The sequence below is a fragment of the Antennarius striatus genome, chromosome 18 (assembly GCF_040054535.1).
Source record: "Antennarius striatus isolate MH-2024 chromosome 18, ASM4005453v1, whole genome shotgun sequence".
In the NCBI taxonomy this organism is placed as follows: Eukaryota; Metazoa; Chordata; class Actinopteri; order Lophiiformes; family Antennariidae; genus Antennarius; species Antennarius striatus.
The window spans coordinates 3,305,962-3,327,432 of record NC_090793.1 but is presented as its reverse complement, the minus strand read 5'-3'; the positions used below and the strand labels follow the sequence as shown (position 1 = coordinate 3,327,432).

At 47.7% G+C, this 21,471-nt stretch overlaps 4 protein-coding genes across 4 annotated transcripts; 2 read left to right on the top strand and 2 right to left on the bottom strand.

The window, feature by feature from the left end:
- Positions 1 to 529: 529 nt before the first annotated feature.
- On the top strand, positions 530 to 2,898 carry mgst3a (microsomal glutathione S-transferase 3a). The gene is made up of 6 exons (XM_068341287.1): positions 530 to 693; positions 1,623 to 1,750; positions 1,866 to 1,939; positions 2,057 to 2,114; positions 2,219 to 2,291; positions 2,383 to 2,898. The coding sequence occupies exons 1-6, from the start codon at positions 552 to 554 to the stop codon at positions 2,520 to 2,522; spliced, it is 615 nt and encodes a 204-aa protein (XP_068197388.1). The 5' UTR covers positions 530 to 551; the 3' UTR covers positions 2,523 to 2,898.
- Positions 2,899 to 3,041: 143 nt separating this feature from the next.
- LOC137612655 (mucin-5AC-like) lies at positions 3,042 to 8,734 on the bottom strand. Its single transcript, XM_068341286.1, has 6 exons — positions 8,612 to 8,734; positions 7,543 to 8,201; positions 6,916 to 7,191; positions 4,549 to 4,767; positions 4,316 to 4,476; positions 3,042 to 4,088 (listed from the first exon to the last, which is right to left on the bottom strand). Exons 2-6 carry the CDS (start codon positions 7,607 to 7,609, stop codon positions 4,044 to 4,046), a joined length of 768 nt encoding a protein of 255 aa, XP_068197387.1. The 5' UTR covers positions 7,610 to 8,201; positions 8,612 to 8,734; the 3' UTR covers positions 3,042 to 4,043.
- A 57-nt stretch (positions 8,735 to 8,791) lies between these two features.
- On the top strand, positions 8,792 to 15,117 carry LOC137612654 (importin-13-like). The gene is made up of 20 exons (XM_068341285.1): positions 8,792 to 9,115; positions 9,504 to 9,629; positions 9,697 to 10,337; positions 10,425 to 10,565; positions 10,647 to 10,788; positions 10,872 to 11,038; positions 11,126 to 11,246; positions 11,341 to 11,488; positions 12,097 to 12,278; positions 12,359 to 12,385; positions 12,468 to 12,602; positions 12,756 to 12,902; positions 12,982 to 13,062; positions 13,481 to 13,618; positions 13,692 to 13,841; positions 13,907 to 13,973; positions 14,233 to 14,291; positions 14,379 to 14,468; positions 14,544 to 14,725; positions 14,822 to 15,117. The coding sequence occupies exons 1-20, from the start codon at positions 9,047 to 9,049 to the stop codon at positions 14,904 to 14,906; spliced, it is 2,898 nt and encodes a 965-aa protein (XP_068197386.1). The 5' UTR covers positions 8,792 to 9,046; the 3' UTR covers positions 14,907 to 15,117.
- Positions 15,118 to 15,245: 128 nt separating this feature from the next.
- Positions 15,246 to 19,175, bottom strand: fzr1b (fizzy/cell division cycle 20 related 1b). The gene is made up of 14 exons (XM_068340431.1): positions 18,939 to 19,175; positions 18,398 to 18,591; positions 18,181 to 18,282; positions 18,044 to 18,107; positions 17,840 to 17,967; positions 17,667 to 17,749; positions 17,401 to 17,584; positions 17,260 to 17,325; positions 17,071 to 17,173; positions 16,787 to 16,968; positions 16,469 to 16,702; positions 16,290 to 16,394; positions 15,642 to 15,734; positions 15,246 to 15,470 (listed from the first exon to the last, which is right to left on the bottom strand). Exons 2-14 carry the CDS (start codon positions 18,473 to 18,475, stop codon positions 15,429 to 15,431), a joined length of 1,464 nt encoding a protein of 487 aa, XP_068196532.1. The 5' UTR covers positions 18,476 to 18,591; positions 18,939 to 19,175; the 3' UTR covers positions 15,246 to 15,428.
- Positions 19,176 to 21,471: the final 2,296 nt, after the last annotated feature.

The window sequence follows — 21,471 nt, the reverse complement described above, 5'->3', positions numbered from 1 at the left end:
ACATTTCTTGTTTCTTGAAGAAACTAAAGAATTTGAGTGCAGCACATAGATCAGGAATATGACGTAACTGGAGGTTTTTGTACTTGAGGAATGGGCTAATATTCCTCAGAAGGTGGTCTGCGGCAAAGTGTTTCTACAAACATGAAGTAATTTAGTGACTGTTCAAGTAAAGTAAACATCTGGTGTTTTATGGGAATAATACTTACTTGTAATTGCCCTTCGGGGATCAAAGACGTATATAACATAAAAATAAATAGATAAAATAAGCAATATTCCTTGCTAACTTAACATAAACATCTGTAGGTCAGTTAACTTATTAACAAATGATAAATAGATATTTGTTAATAAACCTAACTTGCTTTTAAATAACATAGAAACAGTTTTACAACGCAAAAACTTTATATTATATTAAATTGGGTCAAAAACATCGTGAGCTCGAGGAGGAGCAGGCTAACCGGAAGTGAGTTAGTTTGTTTCCGTTCGCTCGACATTCAGCCCTCCTAGCTTAAAATGCTATCAGGTGAATTATTTTCCATTTGTGTTTATCTAAGATGAAACCACGCCCACTGCAAGGTGTACGTAGTGACGTCACACCGCAAAGCCCGCACTGCCTCTCCAGGACCGGAACCGTCCGTCAGTGCCTCGGTGTGTCGTCGTGGTCTCCAGCTGCGGGTCTCGTCCTCCACGTCACAGGTATTTAATGTCAGCGCGTTTCTTTTAATTCTGTTTTTGACGTCATTTAAATCTCGTGGGTTTAACGTGGACGCCGCGCGAGCCCTCAAATGACCTTTAGCGTGATTGACGTCCGGAAGAATTCCACCGATTCATTCAAATGCTGTTTAATACTCTTAACGGTGACGGCTTCACGCGTGTTGTGCGTGTTTGTGCGTGACAAAAAGAGCGTGTTTTTTTTTTTTTAAACCCGGAAGAGAAAACTCCTCCCTTCCCTTAAAAAAAAAAAACAAACAAAAAAATCTGTTTTTCTTGAAAACGTACATGAAAGACACAAATAGCGTGTGATCAGGATTTTAAATTTATTAACCATATAAGGATAGTTCACTTATACTAATGTAACTCAACTGGGTGACTAAGTAGGATCTGACAGTGATCTTTGCATGTGGAGCTGTTTTGCAATGAAAATGGAATGAAATCAACTTTATTTGATTTCATATAACGTTTATATGAAATCATATAAAGTTGATTTCAACTTTATATGATTTCTTATAATCATATAAATCAACTTTATACGATTACTTACATGATTACACTTATATACTTACATGATTACAGTATATGATTAGAATTCACTCCACAGGGGAAATTATTTGTCAAAATGTTGGAAAAACATACGTCAGAAAACACTTCAGAGTGATGAGTCATGGTTTGATACCCCACAAATCCTAAAATGGAAAATTCAATCCCAAATTTCTCTGAAATTATTAAATCTGTCAAAGCTAGTTTCCTTCGAGTCTGGTCAAGTTGTGCGGTGGAAATAAGATGATGCCGTTTTCCAAAAAAAAAAAAAAAAATCAAAACAGTCTATTCATGGTTTTGTATCTCCTCTTTTGTCACCCCCCACAGAACCACAAAGTCAAACTAAGCAAAACGATTTTTTTTTCCAGTTTTAGTCAAGATGGTCACCCTCTCCAAAGAGTACGGATACGTGGTGCTAACCGGCGCCGCCAGTATCCTGATGATCGGGCATCTGGCCATAAAAGTTGGCAAAGCCCGCAAGAAGTACAACGTGCCGGTGAGCAAAAGCATCCACGCTCCTCCAGAAAAGAGATCCACCATCATTTATAAAGTGTGCATTGTACTTACTCCTCTGTTCACGCTTAGACGCCTCTCTAAAACTTGACTTGCAGTATCCTAAGATGTACAGCGACGACCCAGAGACTGGAAATGTATTCAACTGCATTCAGCGCGCGCACCAGAACACGTATGTCAACACTTAGATTTGCAGGCGCTGATTGTTCCTGCAGCTTTCTTTTTATGATTTATAGTAAGGCTGTAAAATCGAAATGAAAGTTAAAATGCTGATATCGCCTCTCGCCAGGCTGGAGAGCTACCCCGCCTTCCTTTACTGCCTCACTTTTGGCGGTTTACATTGTCCTGTAAGTAGATCATACAAAATATTTTATCAATTCCAAAGCAGTGTTAGACTTTTCAACCATTGGGACACATCTCCTGTGTGTTTCTGTCTCTTTGGCGACCTCAGCGTCTCGCCAGCGGCCTTGGAGTGGTGTGGATCATCAGCAGAGAGGTGTACGCTCACGGTTACTCCACGGGAGGTGGGACTATTTGCTTTCTTTCTGTTTTTCAGCTTTGCAGCCTAACCTACAGTGTAAATTTGTTCCTGTGCTTCCTATTCCTCTCAATCAGATCCCAAGAAAAGGGTGCGTGGTGCGTTCGGGAACGTGGCTTTGATCGGGATGCTGCTGACGACCGTTTGCTATGGCCACAGCCTGCTGGGCTGGGAAAAGCCCGGGTTTGCTCGCCTCTGTAAAACTGACTGCTGCTAGTTAGGATGGAGTCTGAAGATCCTGACTTACTATCTACACCACTTTGTAAAACCAGTATACCCAGTAACACCCTTGCAAACCACTGAGAAATTTAGCCGGATGACGTTCTGTTCAAGTGAAGTGACCTGACTGGTTCACGAAGGGCACGCCCCCTGAGCCTAAAGCATTTCAGGTCAAAGCGTTTTCACCTCTGCCCTCATTTAATGATCATAAATTAACGCTCACTTTTCGTGTTATTGGCTTCTATAAAAAAACCCAAACATGTTGTAACCCTTCTGTGACAAAAGACCAGCAATGTCCACTAATGTTTTGCTTTTGCTTGACGTCGGTTGTTCTGTCGCACTGATTCTAATAAATCTTCTGGTGGTTTTGAAGACGCTGGTGGTGAATGGAGTCTTGTCTTGTTAACTTTGGCGTGTCTTTAAGGGAGCGGCCCTCCCTTTGCTTTGTCCTATGCTGTGTTTAAAGTCCACATTACCTGTCTGGGCAGGTGAACTTATCTCTACAGAGCTGCTGAGTTCACACAGCCGTTCATACAATGACTGGACAAAACGTCTCAAGGCGGATTGATGCTGTCGATGCTTAAATCATTGCGTCTGTTTTATTATCAAATGAGAAATCCTCACATCAACACATTCTTACAGTCTATTTCCAACACATCATGTCACACATCATTCTTGGCATTAAGGACATCAATTTCCATCACATTTTGATGACACTGCAGCTGACATATAGATAACAATCTGAACTTCAACACCTCCTCGTGCCGCCGCGCGTCTCCTGTTTTGAACTAATATCTTGCACAGACGTTCTTTATGGACTCATCGTTTACGACACGTCCGAGAAATACTGTGTTATCATTTTAGTCTCATTTCCAGCTGCAAGGTCTTTTGCAAAAATAAACATTTAGCAAAAACGGAATGTCTAAATTCCATTTTTATACACCAGCAATAGACCCACGATAAAGCAAAATCTGTAACGTCTAGCTACATAGTAAAAGGTGATATTAAAAAGGTGATTATAAGGTAATATTTTCCATAAAATATAAATATTTGTTTGTGAGAAGACTTCTTGCTCAGTTTCAGACAATACATACAACCTGGTAGCTGAGTTTTGAAGTAGACTTTGGTCTATTTGCTTTATAAGTCACCTTCCTGAAGGTATGTTGGTATTTTTCCCATGTCTTTTCATCCTCATCATCCTATTTCTTTCTGGAAAATATAGCTGAACACGGTTGGAGTCATGCAACCTTTACCTGCACTACCTAAGATGTCCACTAGGGGCGGCTATAGCGCAATAAGTCGGGGATTCAGAGGCGCTACTATCTCACCTCTGGACAGGGATGTACAACCGAAGCTCTCCTCAAACTTGACGGGGAAAATTGAGAAGGTAGAGCTGAGACTTTCTCGTCGAACCTCATTATTACTATTTTTTTTTATCACTGACCCAAAACTCATCTGCAGAGATCGAACTGCATCAAGACAAGGTTTGATCTTCAGGTGATGAAGAGGAGGCTTTCTTTCAGTAGCTGTACCTGGACAGAGGCGTGTCCTCCATCAAATCATCCTGAAGGAGACAACCGCAGCAGAATAAGTTGTGTTTTTACAGAATTAAAGGTGACATTGCCCAAGAAAGTGACTCCTATGTTCAGTTTTTGTGACATCACAAGTTATTTTGCAACTATTGCAATATTTATCGGCTCAAACAAGAACATACAACTCCTACCATCATCACAGAATATAAGACCTTCCTGTATTTCAATGTAATGTTTGGAAATAAGTATTTTTTTTTACCATTGGAAGATCCTGTAAGCGATGGAACTCTGGGCGGTTTGTCCGCTGTCGAATCCTGAGGAAGAGGAAGGTGAAGAAGATGGCGGTGGTGACGATGAAGACTGACATCAGAGCAGCCAGCATCGGGTCTAGGGGGGAGCTTGAATGGAGGCTCTTGGGGTCTGGAAAATTGGGGAAAAACTTAATGATAAACCGATCTGGATGTCCTCCCCCCCCTAATCACCCGTCAATACCTTCATCCCCAACATTCAGCACAGGTGGGACGTCCTGGTTCGTTGGGCCTGCTGGATCCCCGCCTGCACGTGAGGGTGAAGGGCGTCCACTGGTGGGGGGTGGTGACTGGAGGGCAGAGCCTGTAGTCACACCTGACTGAGATGAAAAGGTGGTGGGGGGCCGTCTGGTTGGAGCAGTCACTGATGGGTGGCGTGGAGCCAGTGTGGATGAAAGGCTGTCTGCAGCAGAAGAGAGGATGTAAGGGGGGGGGGGGGTACTTGATCAAAACAGTAGAAAGGAACCAGACATAGTGGGCGGAGTCAACTCTGCACTACCCTGCTGATGAAAGCTGCTCACCCCCACTGGCGTTAATGTTACCCCCCCAGCATGCTCCTCTCGTCACGCCCTGCCCAGATTTGACGGCAGGTTCCTGTTGACCTGCATAATGACTCTGTTTTGTTTCTGGGGAGGGAAAGCATCTTCATAAAGCAAGAACCCGCCTCAGGCCTGAACTCCGACCTGAACCCCTCTGCTGGAATTATGTTAAATAGTCGTATTTCAATCGTCTTCTTTTCCTTTCGGCTTTTCCCTTCAGAGGTCGCCACAGCGAATCAGTTTCCTCCATCTAGCCCTGTCCTTTGAATCCTCTTCTCTCACACCAACTACCTTCATGTCCTCCCTCATTACATCCATAAACCTCCTCTTTGGTCTTCCTCTAGGCCTCCTGCCTGGCAGTTCAAAACTCACCATCCTTCTACCAATATGTTCACTATCTCTCCTCTGGACATGTCCAAACCATCTCAGTCTGGCCTCTCTGACTTTATCTCCAAAACCTCTAACATGTGCTGTTCCTCTGATGTACTCATTCCTGATCCTATCCTTCCTGGTCACTCCCAGAGAGAACCTCAGCATCTTCATCTCTGCTACCTCCAGCTCTGTCTCCTGTCTTTTCCTCAGTGACACTGTCTCTAGACCAAACAACATCGCTGGTCTCACCACAGTTTTGTACACCGTTCCTTTCATTTTAGCTGAAACTCTTCTATCACACATCAGACCTGACACTTTCCTCCACCCGTTCCATCCTGCCTGTACACCTCTTCCTCTTCTACACCTCACCTTCTTCACCTCTTTTCCACACTCTCCATTGCTCTGGACTGTTGACCCTAAGTACTTAAAATCCTCCACCTTCTTGATCTCTTCTCCCTGTAGCCTCACTCTTCCACTTGGGTCCCTCTCATTCACACACATGTACTCTGTCTTACTGCGGCTAACCTTCATTCCTCTCCTTTCCAGGACAAACCTCCACCTCTATAGCTTCTCCTCCACCTGTTCCCTGCTCTCACTACAGATCACAATGTCATCTGCAAACATCATAGTCCATGGAGATTCCTGTCTAACCTCGTCTGTCAGCCTGTCCATCACCATAGCAACAAGAAGGGGCTCAGAGCTGATCCCTGATGCAGTCCCACCTCCACCTTGAACTCCTCTGTCACACCTACAGCACACCTCACCACTGTCTTACAGTCCTCATACATGTCCTGCACTGCTCTAACATACTTCTCTGCTACTCCAGACTTCTTCATACAATACCACAGTTCTTCTCTGGGCACCCTGTCATCAGCTTTCTCCAGATCTACAAAAACACAATGCAGCTCCCTCTGGCCTTCTCTGTACTTCTCTATCAACATCCTCAAAGCAAATACTGCATCTGTAGTACTCTTTTTTGGCATGAAACCATACTGCTGCTCACAAATGCTCACTTCTGCCCTGAGTCTAGCTTCCACTACTCTCTCCCATAACTTCATTGTATGGCTCATCAGCTTTATTCCTCTGTAGTTGCCACAACTCTGCACATCTCCCTTGTTCTTAAAAATGGGCACCAGCACACTTCTCCTCCATTCCTCAGGCATCTTCTCACTATCTAAGATCCTGTTGAACAACCCAGTCAGAAACTCTACTGTCACCTCTCCTAGACACTACATAAATATAAATACACTATATAAATAGTCGTATTTCAATGGTTTATGTTAATATTCAGGAACAAAAAGTTTGCTTTTAATACTTAAGGAGATTATTTTATTTTTATTTGCCGATGTTATTGGTCAGGATTGGTGATTGGGGCTTTTAAAATATATACACACATTTTAAATTAAAACCTAAAATAAAACGAGCAGTCAGTTGAGTTCATAAATCTGTCCTTATAATTAAATTAAATCCTAATTCAAATCACAGGTAGGCATCCAAAGGGCTACTTTCAGTGGAAAAGTAGGGCCAAACTTCCACAAACAGTGACGTAAATCCATCCAGCTGTTTTTAATTTAGTTATTAGCTAATAAGTTTTTAATATAGAGTTATGAGTGAAATCATGACGGGATTGTTTTACTTACCTGGAGGTGAAAGAGTGGAGAAACCAGGCACTTTCTTGGGCTCCAACGTAGCAAAGCCTGTGGTCAGCAGATGTGTTTTATATCCTGCGTTAGTCTCTGACTGGATGGTCTCTTCGGTTCTGGTAGCAGTCGTGGTTCGGGTGAAGGTGTCATCCCTGTCTGGAGGATACTGGGTCCACTCTGAGGCCTCATTGCCTGGCCCCTGTGTCAGGTGAGGTGATGCTGAGGTTAGAAGGGCGACCAGGGTGGAGATGGGAGGAGAAACATCGCTCTGACCTGAGAAATAAAATACAAAGGGTAGAAATGAATGATGGATCATTGAAACAAGAAAACTATGAAACAAATATTCACCCAAAATTTAATCAAGAGCACAAAGTAAAGATGTAAATAAATATCTAAAGATACTTAAAGCCAAGCAGAGGATCATCAGCACGTATGACCTTTGTGTTGGAGATGAATTAATAATTATAATACTCATGATTAATAATTAAAATAAAAATTAATGATGATCAACTTTATAAAACTGCCATAGACTTCCGAGAGCACCATGTGTTGATTCGATAAGGAGTCCAACTTACGTCAACAGCCTGTAAACATCACTAAGACACACCGGGGGCGACACCGTACCTCTAGTCCACGATGCGCCGGTAAGAACCGTCAACGCGCAAAACAGCAAATTCACTCCAGCTGTCATCTCATGTGTTGCCTTCCAGCGCAGATCACAGCAAAAAAAACGCACCAAAGTGGGCTTTCCACGGCGGACTGCTTTCGTTCTATTTTTTTTTTTTTTAAAGCTCTGATGCTGTTTCCGTTACGCGTTTTGACAGGGCACCTCATCAGCGCTAAAAATATCCTGGGGGAGTCGGGCAGAAGAGAGGCAGGGGTGGGGCCGCATGGCGGATGGTGGGTGGACGAAGGACGCGCGTAAGAACCGCCGTTCCCCGGACGCGCTGCGCATTCATGTTCCACTGAGTGTTTTCTCGTGGAGTCCCTCATTTGTGTGCCCACTCTTGCAATAACGCGTCGTTTGGCAGCAGCTGTGGCTCCAATCAGATCCCTGTGCGTCAGAGGCGCATTTGTGCGCCTCAGGAGCGCCTGTAGTAAAGAGCGCTGGAGCGTCTTCGACAATGCCTTTATAATTTGCATGATGGTAGATGTTTCTAGTGAGTTTGCGTCCACGCAGGCTCTCGTGTCCAGCTGTAAGCGCCCTCCCTTTCGTGGGGTCAGGAGATGCTGAGATCCCAGCGTGTTGTAGGGCATCTGGGGTGAAGGCAGCAGTCAAAGCACTGTGAAATAATACATAAATAATAATACAATTTAAAGAAAAATGTGTCTTAAATTCTTTCTTAGATTAAAAAATAATATAAGATTTAAGAAAATAAACAATCTTCTGGTTGGAGACTCGGCTATGAGAAAAGCGATAGAAAGAGGAGGCAAAAGTACTTTATATCAGGAGAACTGTTAAGATAATAATAAATTATCCACACCGTTCTGTATCCACGCAACTAAATACACATTTTATCTTTCATGTCTGATAGAAAATGACAGCAATTAAATTTTTTCCCTCCTTTTCTGTTTCGACAGGGTCTCGATCGCCCTCTAGAGGAATTATAAAGGAACTACTAGGGAACAAATGCGCTCCCCGCTGCGGGGCCGTGAGTCGGACGCGCTCCTGGTTGGAGAGAAAAAACGCAACCTGAGAATGTTTGGCTTGCAAAACGCCTCTTCCGATCAGCTGACAGCTGCTCCAATCGGATCTCGGTGCGCCCGGAGCGCCGCCGGCTCTGCGCTCAAAGCGCTGAACTATGTACAAGTGGAGACAAGTTTGTCTGGATTCGTAATAACGACAGTCTGTGCAGTTTGACAGCTTTGAGGGAAAGTCTTGTTTCAGTGTTACTTGGTAGACATTTTGCAACAATCGGCGGGTGGGTGGGTGTCTGTAAAGACCCCCACAGGGGCCGGTTTGCCTGCGCGCACTGCCTTCCTGTGAGCCGCTGCGTCCTCTCCTCCGAGGACACCCTCGTTTTTTAATTTGTGATTTTCACACGTCCGGGCTGTAATTTCGGAAAACAGGAGGGAGAGCAGGAAGGAGGAGGAGAAAAAAAGGACGCCTTTCTTCACGGTGCACCAGATGGATCCTCCATCCAGTCCTGGGGGCGGCCAAGTGGAGCCGGAGTTTCTGGTGGAGAATGTGGAATCGGTAGGTCACCGTCTTCTGTGCGCCTCCAGCCGCACCTCCGGTTCCACACCTCCGTCACACGGACCCCCAGGGGCCGCAGCTAAGTCCCGCGTCCAAACCGAACCGTTGGAGTCGAGTAGAAGCCGAGTCACAGTCGGTGAAGCGACTGTGACTCGACTCCGGCACAGAGGGATCAGTCAAACCTCCAGCAACATGACACCATCTATTAGCGCATGCTGTCCTATAAATAACCGACACCATGTGTGCAGGATTAGTTGCCATGACAACACATTTCTTTACTCTGATCATAATTGCTCATTATCTTTAACTTGTGTTCCGACAAGAACCAAATTTAATTCTCACGCGTAGTATTTATGTCTGAGCTCCTCCTTCATGTTTCTGCCTCCAGGCTCTCTACCAGCTGTACTTCGACCCAGACATGGGGCATAAGAACGTGGCCCAGAAGTGGCTGACCCAGGCCCAGGCTTCCCCACAGGCGTGGCACTTCTGCTGGGTCCTCTTGGGCCCTGACAAGGTGCATCTTCAGATCTCATCAGAACTTTCAGTCTCTTGGGTTTGTTAAAGAGTCTTTTTCTCTGCAGCTTCCAGAAGTCCAGTTTTTTGGAGCCAACACCCTCTACACTAAGATCTCCCGTCACTGGAGAGACCTACCGACGGATCAGCACGATGGGCTGAGGATGCAGCTTCTCACCCATATCCTGCGCTTCTCCCCTGGGCCCAAAATGGTTCTGACCCGGATGTGTTTGGCCTTGGCCTCTATGGCGCTCAATGTCATCCCGGAGGCTTGGCCCCAGCCTGTGGCCGACATGGTGAGAGCGTTCCAACCGCAGAAGCTCCAGTCCGAGGGCGACTTTGGTGCGGGAACCTCCCAGGAACCTCAAACCCACTGCTTGGCTCTGCTGGAGCTCCTCACCGTGCTCCCGGAGGAGTTCCAAAGCAGGAGGTGCACCCGAGCTCGTCGGGCCCGGCTGAGGGAGGCTCTCGTGGGGGAGTGGGTGGTGGTGTGTCCCATGCTGCGCCAGCTGCTTCAAAACCAGGCCTCCTCCAATACGGTGAAAGAGAAGGCGCTGCGCTGCCTGTCCAGCTGGGTGGGGCTGGACGTCCCGTTGGAGGAGAGTCAGGAACTGATCCAGGATTGTTTTGCCGAGATGACCAACCCAGAGATGTTCGACACGGCGGTGGAAACCATCGTCACTGCCATCTCACAGCCAGACTGCCAGAGGTGAGAAACCTGATTGGATCGGACATTCATGAAGCTCACCGTCAGGTGTGTGAATGGGAACACGTGTGTGTTTGTGTGTGTGTGCAGGTACATCAACGCCTTGGTGAAGCTGATGCCTCTGGTGCTCGGCCTCCATGACCAGCTGAAGACGGCGGTCCGGGACGGCGACATGGAATCTTCTCACGGGATCTGTCGGATTGCTGTCGCCATGGGAGAAACTCACTCCAGGTAAACACACACACACACACACACACACACCTACATACTTTCTCCAGGCTTAAACTACAGTCCTGGATTTGTTCTTGACAGGGTTTTGCTGGAACAGGTGGACCACTGGCAGGAGTATCTGGCTCTGGTGAACATGATCCTCTTCTGCACGGGGATTCCTGGGCACTACCCGGTCAACGAGACCACCAGCTCCCTCACACTCACCTTCTGGTACACCCTGCAGGTGACAGCAGGACGGTTTGGGAGCTTTTAGATGGACTTCCTCACATAAACATCGACCTATAATGTGGTTTCCTGTCGTTCCAGGATGACATCCTGTCTTTCGAGGAGGAGAAGCAGCCGGTTTACCTGCAGGTCTACCGGCCGGTTTACTTCCAGCTGGTGGACGTGCTCCTGCATAAATCCCACTACCCCTCCCAGGAGGAATACGCATCCTGGTCTTCTGACGATAAGGAGCAGTTTAGGATTTACAGGTAGGAGACACAAGATGTCGTAAATATAGACTTAAAATCGTTTCTTGTTCATATATGGATTAAGTTTTGGATCCAACGTGTTTCCAGAATGGACATCTCCGACACTCTGATGTACGTTTATGAAATGCTGGGGGCGGAGCTTCTCAGCGGCCTCTACGACAGGCTGGGCAGACAGCTGATGGACCCCCAACAGTCGTCAGTATGGCAGGTAACGAAAATGCAACGCAACCCTCCTTTCTCCCCCCACTCTGTGGACCTGACACTGCTCTCTTTGTCATTCTGGGCCCCCTCCCCCCATGAAGGACACGGAGGCCCTGCTGTTTGGCTTCCAGTCCATAGCTGAGACCATTGACGTGAACTACTCAGACGTCATCCCCGGTCTGATCGGCCTGATCCCCAGAATCAACATCAGCAACGTGATGCTGGCCGACACCGTCATGTACACCATCGGTACGGACCCACAGGCCCGCCCCCTGCTGTGTCCTGTTAGTGTTTTAGCTGCTTCATGGTTAAATATATCAGTCCCAAAGTTCTATCATGGTTATCATTTAGATCACACATGTCAAACTCAAGGCCTGGGGGCCAAATGTGGCCCCCCCACAACATGTTATGTGGCCCGTGAGAGCTTACAAGGATCAGTGTTTATAAATAAATAGGTCAAAAGTGTGCTTTGATCTGAAACTGCATTTCCCACAATGCAGTAATTCAGCCCAGTTTTCTTTATTCTCTTGGATAGTTTGATCCTTGATTGATGGAGTTCTATGGGTTTAATACCCTGACAAATTAAAAGGATTTACGTTATAAGAGAGAAACAAGCAAACCTATTTTTTTCTGTATAACAATATTGTTTGTAACTTGAATAATTCATAAATTCGGTTATTTAACATTAAGGAGTAGTTACATTTATGGTACATTACATTGAGTTACATTTAGAAGTTACCTCTGGCCCTTTGAGGACAGCCTTTATGCTTATGTGGCCCTCGGTGTAAATGAGTTTGACACCCCTGATGTAGATCTACAAGTCTGTGTAAGCCATCCTGATTTCTCCTTTTGCCCAGGATCCCTGGCCGAGTGGCTGGCCGACCACCCGGTGATGCTGGGTGGCGTGTTACCCATGGTGCTTCAGGGTCTGGTGAAGGAGGAGCTGTCGGTGTCCAGCGTCTCCACTCTGAAGAGGATCTGCAGGGAGTGCAGGCTGGACCTGGGCCCCTACACCCCAGACATCCTTACCGTGTCGCAAGTATGACCGGAAACAGGTTGTTTTTTATTTTTGACTTCGCTGTGATGGTTACGATCCGTTAACTGTCCGTTTCTCTGCAGGACGTCCTGCTGAAAGACATCCACAAGGTGAGTAAACACCCAACGCGTCCCACCCACACAGATCTGAGGTGGTCAGGATTGACGCGTGTGTTTTCCTGTGTGTGTGCAGAGCAGCCAGGTCATGTGGTTGATGCAGGCGCTGGGGTTCCTCCTGTCCGCCCTGCCGGTGGAGGAGGTTCTGGTCCGGCTTCACGCCCTCATCGCTCCTTACATCCAGCAGCTGGATGCCCTGGTCCAGCAGGAGGTAAAGATTAACACTGCCAGGACAATCCTGATTGACATCAAGTCAAAAAGTGAAGTGGATTGTAAGTTTATGGGGAAATGTTTGCGTCATTGAGAAGTTATCTTTGGTGGCTTTAAAAATACTTTAAAAATGAAGCAACATCTTGTTTTCCAGCCAAACGCCCCAAATAAACAGTCCATCATCCACATCCTGGGGATGCTGTCCAGCCTGGTGACGACTCTGGACATCAACAGACCGACCGACAGCTCGGAGGGGGCGTCCGGGACCAGACTGGCACCTTCACAGAGCCCATTAAACCCAGTAGGTGGACCAGTAAAGCCAAAGATTTTGAGTGAAATATGGGAAATATCACATGTAACGCTTGAAAATTCTCCTACAGGTTGTCGTTGTGCTCCAGGAAGTGTTCCCATTGATCCAGACCGTCCTCAGGAAGTGGCTCGATGACTCGGATGTGGTTGAGGTAGGAGGCTACATCTTGTAAACGCTTTAAAAAATATAAAATTGAATTATCGATTCATGAAATAGAAAAAGAAGTAAAATAGAAATCATATCAAAATTTGGTTCCACAACCCTTTGTCTTTAAAACAGCATCGACTTTTCTCAAGTCAAGGATTTTATAGGACAGTCAGGTGACCAATAACCAGGTAACTTGGGACCATCAGCTCCCAACCAACACAATCAATCAACTTTTATTTATATAGTGCTTAATCACATTAGCAGAACCCTCTAGATCAAGCATAAGCGACAGTGGCGTGGAAAAACTCCCTCATTGAGGAAGAAACGCCGGGCAGGACCCAGACTCTGGAGGGTGGTCATCCGCCTTGACCAGTGGGATCCCAGCATCAGGGGGTTATATCTTTCTCCCTCCTCTTCTCCAGGCGGTGTGCACCTTATTCGATAAGTCGGTTCGAACCCTCCTCAGGGATTTCGGGCCCATAGTTGCCCCGCTGGGCGAGATGCTGGGCCAGATCTACGTCACCTACCCGCAGGCTTCTGCTCTGGACCTGGCAAGACAGGTAGCCTCAAACGACAGAGATCCATCACACGCCGAACGGGTCGGATGTGACGGATCCTTCTCTTTCTCTTTAGATGGTTCACATATTTGCCGGAGAGGAATTCCACGTCGGCGAGGTCAGAAACCTCATCCAGGTGTTGACCTCCGCCACGGTGACTCTGTTTCAGCAAGGTCCGAGAGATCATCCTGATATCGCCGAGTCATTTATGCACCTTCATGCTCAGGTAGGTGGAACGTAGAGTCCGTCGTCCAACCACACCTTTACTCACCTGCTGTTCTTCATCCTTAGATTCTCAAAAGGAAACCTGATCTGTACCTTTCGGAACAGTTGGACTTTAAGGCACTCTTTTACTGCGGTGAGTCTTCAGTTCTTATAGGTTCTTTTGATATTATTAGACGTTTCAAAGTCTTCAGAGAAACAAACACTTTCTAAAATAGACAGAAATCTGTAATGTAAGAACTTTTTACGTCACAGGATGACTCCGATTTGGTGGATCCAGATCCAATTCAGATGCGTTGATCATGTCATCCTGTTTTTTTTGTCCAAGAACATCCCATACGTGTGTCAAATCATACGAAATACACATTTAATAAACCTCTTCCTGTTTTCCTCAGGGATTTTATCGCTGAAGTTTCCAGAGACGCCCACAGTAAAGGCTGCCGCCTTCTTCTTCGTAAGATGGAGACCGATATTCATATTTACGATTTGGATCTCGTTTCAGCTCCTAAACTTTTCTTCTTTATCGTCCTGAACCCGACAGACGGAGCTGCTACCTCGGTCTAAAGACGTGCCGCCCATCGCCGAAGTCCTCCATGCGGACGGGAAGGTTCTGACGGAGACCCTTCTGGAGGTGAGTCCACGCCAGACAGGAGAAGAAGAAGCAATGTGGAACGTTTCCCACGCTAACGCAAGCTTCCTGTCTCAGGCGATCGGAGGCGCGTCGCCTCGCAGTCTGAACGAATATTTTTCCGAGGTGCTGCTAGGTCTGAACAGACACTGCCCCGCCCTGCTGTCCCAGTGGTTAAAAGAAGTGCTACAGACTCCGGGGTTCCCCACGGCTGAAGTCTCCAAGGAGCAGAAGCTCAGCTTCAGTCAGAACCTCCTGCGGTAAGAAGCAGAACCGTTATGCATCGGAAACGAAGGGCCCGGTGGTGAGAAAAGCTGACTCAGCGTTTTGTTAAAGCAAATGTTTCTTCGTTTCAGGGAGCAAAACAACAAACGGCGCGTGAAGGAGGTGGTGAAGGAGTTCTCGTTGCTCTGTCGAGGCCTTCAGGCGTCCGGACGCTAAACGTTCTTCTCCTCCTTTTTTGTTTTTTAAATGCTAATCTGAAGCCCTTTAAAGATAAATGGTGCCAAACAGACAGGAGGGCTAAAACCACCAGACTGACTCAAGGGGGGGCCCCTGGTGGACATTTTTTAAATTAAATCCAGGCTTCGATGGAAGGAAACGGGCCCCCCTCCCTTTTCCTGACAAGAAAACCAATAAACGGTTGTTTGCAGCCGTCTGAGCAGCTGTGTCATCATTTATTGTTCCTCTTCTGTTTTATGTGCTTGATGATATTCACACTTTATTAAAATATAACCCCCCCCCCCCCTTCAAAGAAAGCGAGACAAGTTCTGATAGTAAACTGTGTTTAATCAGTGGGGGACGGGGGGGGATGTCAGGAGAATGAATCCTCTGTAGAAAAAAGTGCGTTTGAGAAGGGTTGCCATGGTGACGGAGGTCAGTGGGTGTGTCCTTTAGCAGCCTCCTCCTGGGAATTGGTCGCAACCCGGTGTGGGGGGGGAGGGGGAGATTGGGGGGTGTTCACTATCGTATCCTCGTGAAGAGGTTCAGCACAGACTTGGATTCCTGGGAGCAGAAGCGAAAGAGCAACAAAACGTGTTAACGAGTTTTATTATTTACACGCCTCCCGCGGACTCACAGCCAATTACTGGAAGAGAATTATCAAGAACCAATCAGACGATCATCGGACATGCAACGCGTGGATACGCGTCGCCGTCGGCGACCGTGGCGCTCTACCTTGGTGCAGCGCGTCTTACTGAAGACGTTCCAGAAACGTAGCGTCTCGTCTCCTGCTCCCGTCACGATGGCCTCGCCGTCTGGAGACACGGCCTGGAGGGGGGAGGAGGTTAAAAAAAAACCCAACACACCGTCAACTGTTGTGTTTGATACTGAAAAAAAAAAAAGTACTCAAGTATTTCAGCATTACACTACTTTCTACATCGTGTTTCTGACATCTGTCGCCAGATGAATGTACAGTAATCCCTCGTTACTTGCGGTTAACGCGTTCCAGGAACCACCTGCAAAAACAAAATTCCGCGATATAGCGATAAACTTTATTTGATGATTTACGGTAATTTAAACGTTTAAGAACCCTCCCCATACTGATATTAAACCAGGTTCTATCAGTATTACCTTTTCCCACACTCTGCTCAACTGTTTAAAGCACTTTTAAGTGTTTCTTTAATACAGAGAGACTCGCGGAACGCAGTTCCAGAAGCGCGAATAAACTATGGATTACCATACATTAAAAGTCACGCCTTCTCATCACGGTTAAACACGCTTGAATCTTTACCGACACGCAGCATCCGTCTCTTCCTCGATCAAACGATCTCACTTCCTGTCTGCTTCCTGAACTAAAAGCAGGAAGTTGCCGGCGACTCTCACCAGATACAGAACTCGGTAGGAGTGTCCGGTCAGCTTGGCCACCTGCGTCAGCGACGGGTACTTCCACACCAGGATCTGGTTCTGAGAGTAGCCGTGAGTGCTGACCTGTCGACGGACACACAGGTGACACACACACCTGGAACGAGTTTGTGTGTGTGTGTGTTCGTGCGTCTCCTCACCAGCTCGTTGGCGTGTTTGGACCAGGCCAGGTTGCACACCTGGGAGCCTGTGTCGGTGCTCTGCAGCGCCTGACCCGTCAGCGTGTTCCAGAAGCGCAGGCAGCGGTCGGCAGTGCCCCCCCCCGACGCTAACAGCCCGTGTTGGTGGGGGGACCAGGCGATGGCCTTCACCGCCGCCAAGTGGTCGCTGTACTGCTGCACGGGGAGGAGGCTGGAGCTGTTCCACACCAGCAGCTGGATTGATGGGGGGGGGGGAGCATGAGCACACAAAAACTTACTAACCCCCCCCCTCAAAAAAAACCACTTGAATCCTCGCACCTTGTTGTCGTTGCCCCCAGACGCCAGGTGCTGGTGGTCCGGGGACCATTTCAGGCCACACACTTCCTGTCGGTGGCCTTGCAGCCTCCTCTCAGCGGCGGGGGGGGTCCTGACATCCCGTTGTAGGATGACTCTGTCCCGGCTCCCTGACGACAGCTGCTCCCCGTTCCACGCCAGGGCGCCTGGGAAAAAAAAAAAAGGCAGACAGGAAGTGAGGGGTGTCACATGTCAGTCGTTAGCGATGCATCCGCTGCTTCCCGACGGGTAACCGGATTCCGACTCACCCACGCGAGCCGAGTGACCCTCCAGACTGGTCAGCTTCCTCCCTCCAGCCGCGTCCCAGATCTGAACGTAGCCCTTGTGGGTTCCCACGGCGACAAGACTCCCCTGAGGGGTAACAAATCTGTTTCAAACCACTTCTCCTTTCACAAAACAGTTCACACTTCCCATCGTGGATAAATCGTCGCCCTCACCCTCTCGTTCCAACAGACCGACGTCACGGAGTCGCCGTCCACCGACAGATCGCAGAGTCTCGTCACCTGTGGAGGAAACCGATACGCAGACGATGTCATCCTCTTCCCTCTTCCAGGGATCGGATAACAGCCTTGTCCTACCTGGCTGGTGCAGGCGCTCCACAGGTAGACACAGGCCCCCAGCCCCACGCTCAGCAGGTTGCCCGCCGACCAGTCTACCAGGTTGAGGTAGAAGTCGTCCTGCAGCTCCGGGGCGTCCAGCACCTTGAAGGGGATCTTGGAGATCTTCCTGGCCGGTTTGCGGGGGGAGCGGAGCAGTTTATGACTGCAGATACATCAAAAGGGAAGCTTTAATCCCTCAATCCGACCCCCGTTTCAGATGAGCGTCACCTGGAGATCGCCCATACCTTTTGTTGCTAAGTGGAGAAAGGGAGTACGGCGAGACTTCATGGTCGCTATCGAAAGGCACTCTCTTAGTGTGGACAGAATACTGCGAGGAAGAGAGGGTAACCGTTAGCAACTCGCCACTCCATCAGGGGTCGGAATGTACCTTCCTGTTTAGCAGGAAGTGGTTTTCTACCCTAAAAAGGCCGCCAGAGTCACGGGAGACAACGGCGTGGCGCTGGTCGTCCGAATGAGGGTCCGGCACCGTCTCTATCCCCGCCCCCAGTAGCTCGTTCCTCAGCAGGGCGGCGTACGCCACGGCATCTGACAGATGGGGATTTAAAGATAAACACAAACCGCCGATCCTTTTACGTGAGGTTACGAGACGCGGAGGTCTGACCTTTACTGGAGTCCGAACTGGCATCTTTTGCTTTGTGGTTCTGGTTCGGGGAGCGACAGTTCTCCTGCAGATGGGAGGGAAAGGTTGGTCACCATGAGAGATGTTCGCCTGACGGAGAAGACGAGGGTGTGGCTTACGTTAGCGTAGTGGAAGTTGATGCTCCAGTTGCTTCCAGCGCGGGTGGGAATGAAGCGATCCCCCGACTTCACGCTGACGGGACTACAGGTAGCACTTGCACACTGGGAGAAGACGGAAAACACGGAAAGAGAAGTTAACACTCCACAGGTAAATCCACAGGTAAATTCATTAGAATTTACCTGTGGATTAAATTCTAATGATCATGACGTCACTCACCTTTGACAGGCGGGCCTCTGCCGGTAGGTTCTGGTGGTTTATTTGCCTCAGCAGCCGCCTCTCGTAATCTTGGTCCATCTCACGGTTCGACGAGCAGCAAGAGCCCCCCCCCCCGCCCCAAGCTGCTCCTCCACGCCCCCTTCTTCACACCCCCGGGCCCCGTGTGGGAGGAATTCCACCCAGGATCCCCATCGCTGTGGAAAACAAGGGCAGCTTAATCCAACGCCGGAACCAGTGTGTGTGTGTGTGTGTGTGTGTGTGTGTGTGTGTGTGTGTGTGTGTGTGTGTGTGTGTGCGTGTGTAAATGGAACGCACATATCGGGTTGCCTGGTGAGCAACGGTGTCAGTGGACGTCACGTCACGCGCGTGCCTGTCCTGCGCCAAAAAACGCGCATCGCGTTTAAATCCCGCAAACCGCTCCATCGCGCGCGCTAACGAACATCCGCAGCGTTGTCATGGCATCAGAACTCGCGCACGGATCAACCCGTTTAGAACATCAGCTGACGGCACCGCCGCTCCACGTAACGCGAGACCGACTTACCGGAACGACACAGCGGCGGCGGATCAGGTCACCGGACCGGCCGTCATCTCCGACCGGAACAGGCAGGTGGAACGGGGCGGATGTGGCGGCTTTCTCCCCGGGGGAACAGCGGTGTGCGGTCCCGGACGTCAGCGCGGCTCGCTCGGGTTGTTTATGTTCGCGATAAAAATGGCGACCGAATCAGCTGGAGCAGAAATTCTTCGGCTGACTTCTGCTTTGCAGGCGCACAGCGGCGGAGGGGACAACAGCGACGCCCGCTGGCGAGACGCGGTTACTGCAGGCGGTAGTTCTGCTTTACGGCCGCAGGGTGTCGCTGCTGCCTCGCAGAATAATTTAACAAAACACTTCTGAGCAGAGATGTGTTATAATTATAATCCATCCATCCATACAAACACCTATAAAAGATTTTAAATCAAACTGCTGATTTTTCTGCTTTTATTTTAAGAAACTTACAAAAATGTCAAAAAAAATCAAAAAAGTCAGAAAATTGGAAACTCTCTGGGGGGAAACTTACATCTATATAAATCGCGGGCCTAGGATATCAGGATCAATCAATCAATCAAACTTTATTTATAAAGCGCTTTTCATACAAAATGAGTAGCCCAAAGTGCTTTACATAAAAACAATGCAAAAACAGTTTACACTAGAAAAATCATCGTTAGTCATCTAGACTAAATGGTTAAAAGTGATAAGTAAAATAAATAACTAAATACATTTTTAGTTAGAAGCCAAGTTAAAAAGGTGGGTCTTGAGTTTGCTTTTAAAAATGTCCACAGTTTCTGTTTTCCTTATTAGGATAACATCTTCAGGAGATCGATCATTCATTCATTTATTCATTCATTCACTCATTCGTTTGTTCATTCATCAATCCTCTTGACCGCTTCTTCAGTTTTTGCAGTTCACAGGGGTTGCTGGAGCCTATCCCATCTGATTTACGCATGTGAGGGGCAGGGGACACTCCAAGCGTGACGCCAGTGGACCGTGGAGACCAGGAGATAATCTAGATTTTATGTATCTTCTTCTTTTTTCAAGGATTAGATGATAAATAAATTTGCTCAACATCTGTGGTTTAATCTGCAGCTGCTCCCTTGTCGAGATGCCAAACTGACAGTGTGGGGGGGGGGTTGATAGCACGTGCTTGCCTGAAGTCTGCGTGAGTGTAACTTCAAAGTCAGAAAACTATTTCTACATCTTGCCCTCACTCGCCCCCCCATCCCCTAAAAAAAAAGAGAAAAGCCATCCCGTTAAAAGCAGCGCACAGCACTTTACAAAGCAAACAAACCGATAAAGATTTTACGCTTTGATCTCTTTTCTTTTTTTCCTCTTGACCACTTTAAACCCTGAAAGGGGCGACAGGAAGGCCGGTCTGCTGCTGCTGCAGGTCTTTAATGAGACTTACCGACATGGCTGAGTGGAGATGGGGCCCGGCCCCGCTGGTCGGACTCTGATCTGCACGTAGGCCGAACATCATCATGTCTGCAAATTAGGAGTGAGTTTATAGATAATCGGTGTGTGTTACATGATGAGTCTGTGCAGACAAAGTGTGTGCAGAAACCGCTGCAGCGGTGCAAAGGTCTCCTGAGGTGATCCAGCTTCTCCTGTTGTTCAGATCACAGCTGACTCTGGTTGTTGTTTCTTTTCTTTTTTTTTTTAATACCTTCACTCTTTCCATCTTGTTTGGTATCAGGGAAGAAAGGTAAATAAAATTAATTCACATACATTAGTAAAATTATCTTATCTATCTCAGGATTGCACAGGTTTACCTTGTCACCAGACTGTTTGTTTTGAAATGACACAGAAAAAAACCCCAAAACTAAAAATACTGGAAATTTCCCGTTACGCAGCAGTGAATCATAAGTCTGTTAAATTATATAATACTAACAATTATGACGAATATTGACTCTAATCATGAGCATTTAATACTTTCCCGATGATTATACAGTTCTTAAATGGATTATCATATCGGTTCACGGCTGTGTGTTTACACCGTTGCACACGTGGAGCCTCACCAACACGTGATAACTTAGCATGTTGCTAAGTTTCCTCTCAGACAGCCCAGTCACAACAGCTTCTCTTATCTGCTTCCTCTATCGGCCTCAAACAACAATGTGTAGTCAGGCCCCCGCTGGAGGAGCCCGACGCCGGCGTGGAGGGCCGGTGTGTTGGGGGTAGCAGAGTGCCCGTCTGCCCCGCTAAAGGGAAACACTGTGGTCTTATCTCCTCCTGTACTGCAGTGCACTTCAGCGGGCACAGAGGAAGCTCCAACGGCGTTTCTGGACCTCATCGGTCTCAGACCCTTACTGGAATTCACAACCAAACAATAGGACTGATCTCATCTCTTGAGAGCGATGACAAGAAAAATAGTCTCAATGCATTGTGGGCGTCGAGCACTGGGGTCACCGCCTGCCTCAGTTGAACGTATATGTGCTTATTGTTCTTGTGCACTCGCAGAGAGTTGTGATGGAAAGTTTCATGAGAAAGTCACCTATGGAAAATGTGACAATCTTATCTCTACATCATGTTAGCAGCGTCA

What these genes read in the sequence shown, in the direction of transcription:
- LOC137612654 (XM_068341285.1), top strand. Translation starts at nt 9,047, where the DNA reads ATGGATCCTCCATCCAGTCCTGGGGGCGGCCAAGTGGAGCCGGAGTTT. An exon ending in TCACAGCCAGACTGCCAGAG is followed by an intron (nt 10,338 to 10,424) that starts GTGAGAAACCTG and finishes GTGTGTGTGCAG; the next exon opens with GTACATCAACGCCTTGGTGA. An exon ending in TGACGGAGACCCTTCTGGAG is followed by an intron (nt 14,469 to 14,543) that starts GTGAGTCCACGC and finishes TTCCTGTCTCAG; the next exon opens with GCGATCGGAGGCGCGTCGCC.
- LOC137612655 (XM_068341286.1), bottom strand. Translation starts at nt 7,609, where the DNA reads ATGACAGCTGGAGTGAATTTGCTGTTTTGCGCGTTGACGGTTCTTACC. An exon ending in CGGCGCATCGTGGACTAGAG is followed by an intron (nt 7,192 to 7,542) that starts GTACGGTGTCGC and finishes TTTATTTCTCAG; the next exon opens with GTCAGAGCGATGTTTCTCCT. An exon ending in CTCCACTCTTTCACCTCCAG is followed by an intron (nt 4,768 to 6,915) that starts GTAAGTAAAACA and finishes CTTCTGCTGCAG; the next exon opens with ACAGCCTTTCATCCACACTG.
- mgst3a (XM_068341287.1), top strand. Translation starts at nt 552, where the DNA reads ATGAAACCACGCCCACTGCAAGGTGTACGTAGTGACGTCACACCGCAA. An exon ending in GCAAGAAGTACAACGTGCCG is followed by an intron (nt 1,751 to 1,865) that starts GTGAGCAAAAGC and finishes CTTGACTTGCAG; the next exon opens with TATCCTAAGATGTACAGCGA. An exon ending in TCACGGTTACTCCACGGGAG is followed by an intron (nt 2,292 to 2,382) that starts GTGGGACTATTT and finishes CCTCTCAATCAG; the next exon opens with ATCCCAAGAAAAGGGTGCGT.
- fzr1b (XM_068340431.1), bottom strand. Translation starts at nt 18,475, where the DNA reads ATGGACCAAGATTACGAGAGGCGGCTGCTGAGGCAAATAAACCACCAG. An exon ending in CAGAGGCCCGCCTGTCAAAG is followed by an intron (nt 18,283 to 18,397) that starts GTGAGTGACGTC and finishes GTCTTCTCCCAG; the next exon opens with TGTGCAAGTGCTACCTGTAG. An exon ending in TCAACTTCCACTACGCTAAC is followed by an intron (nt 18,108 to 18,180) that starts GTAAGCCACACC and finishes TCCCATCTGCAG; the next exon opens with GAGAACTGTCGCTCCCCGAA.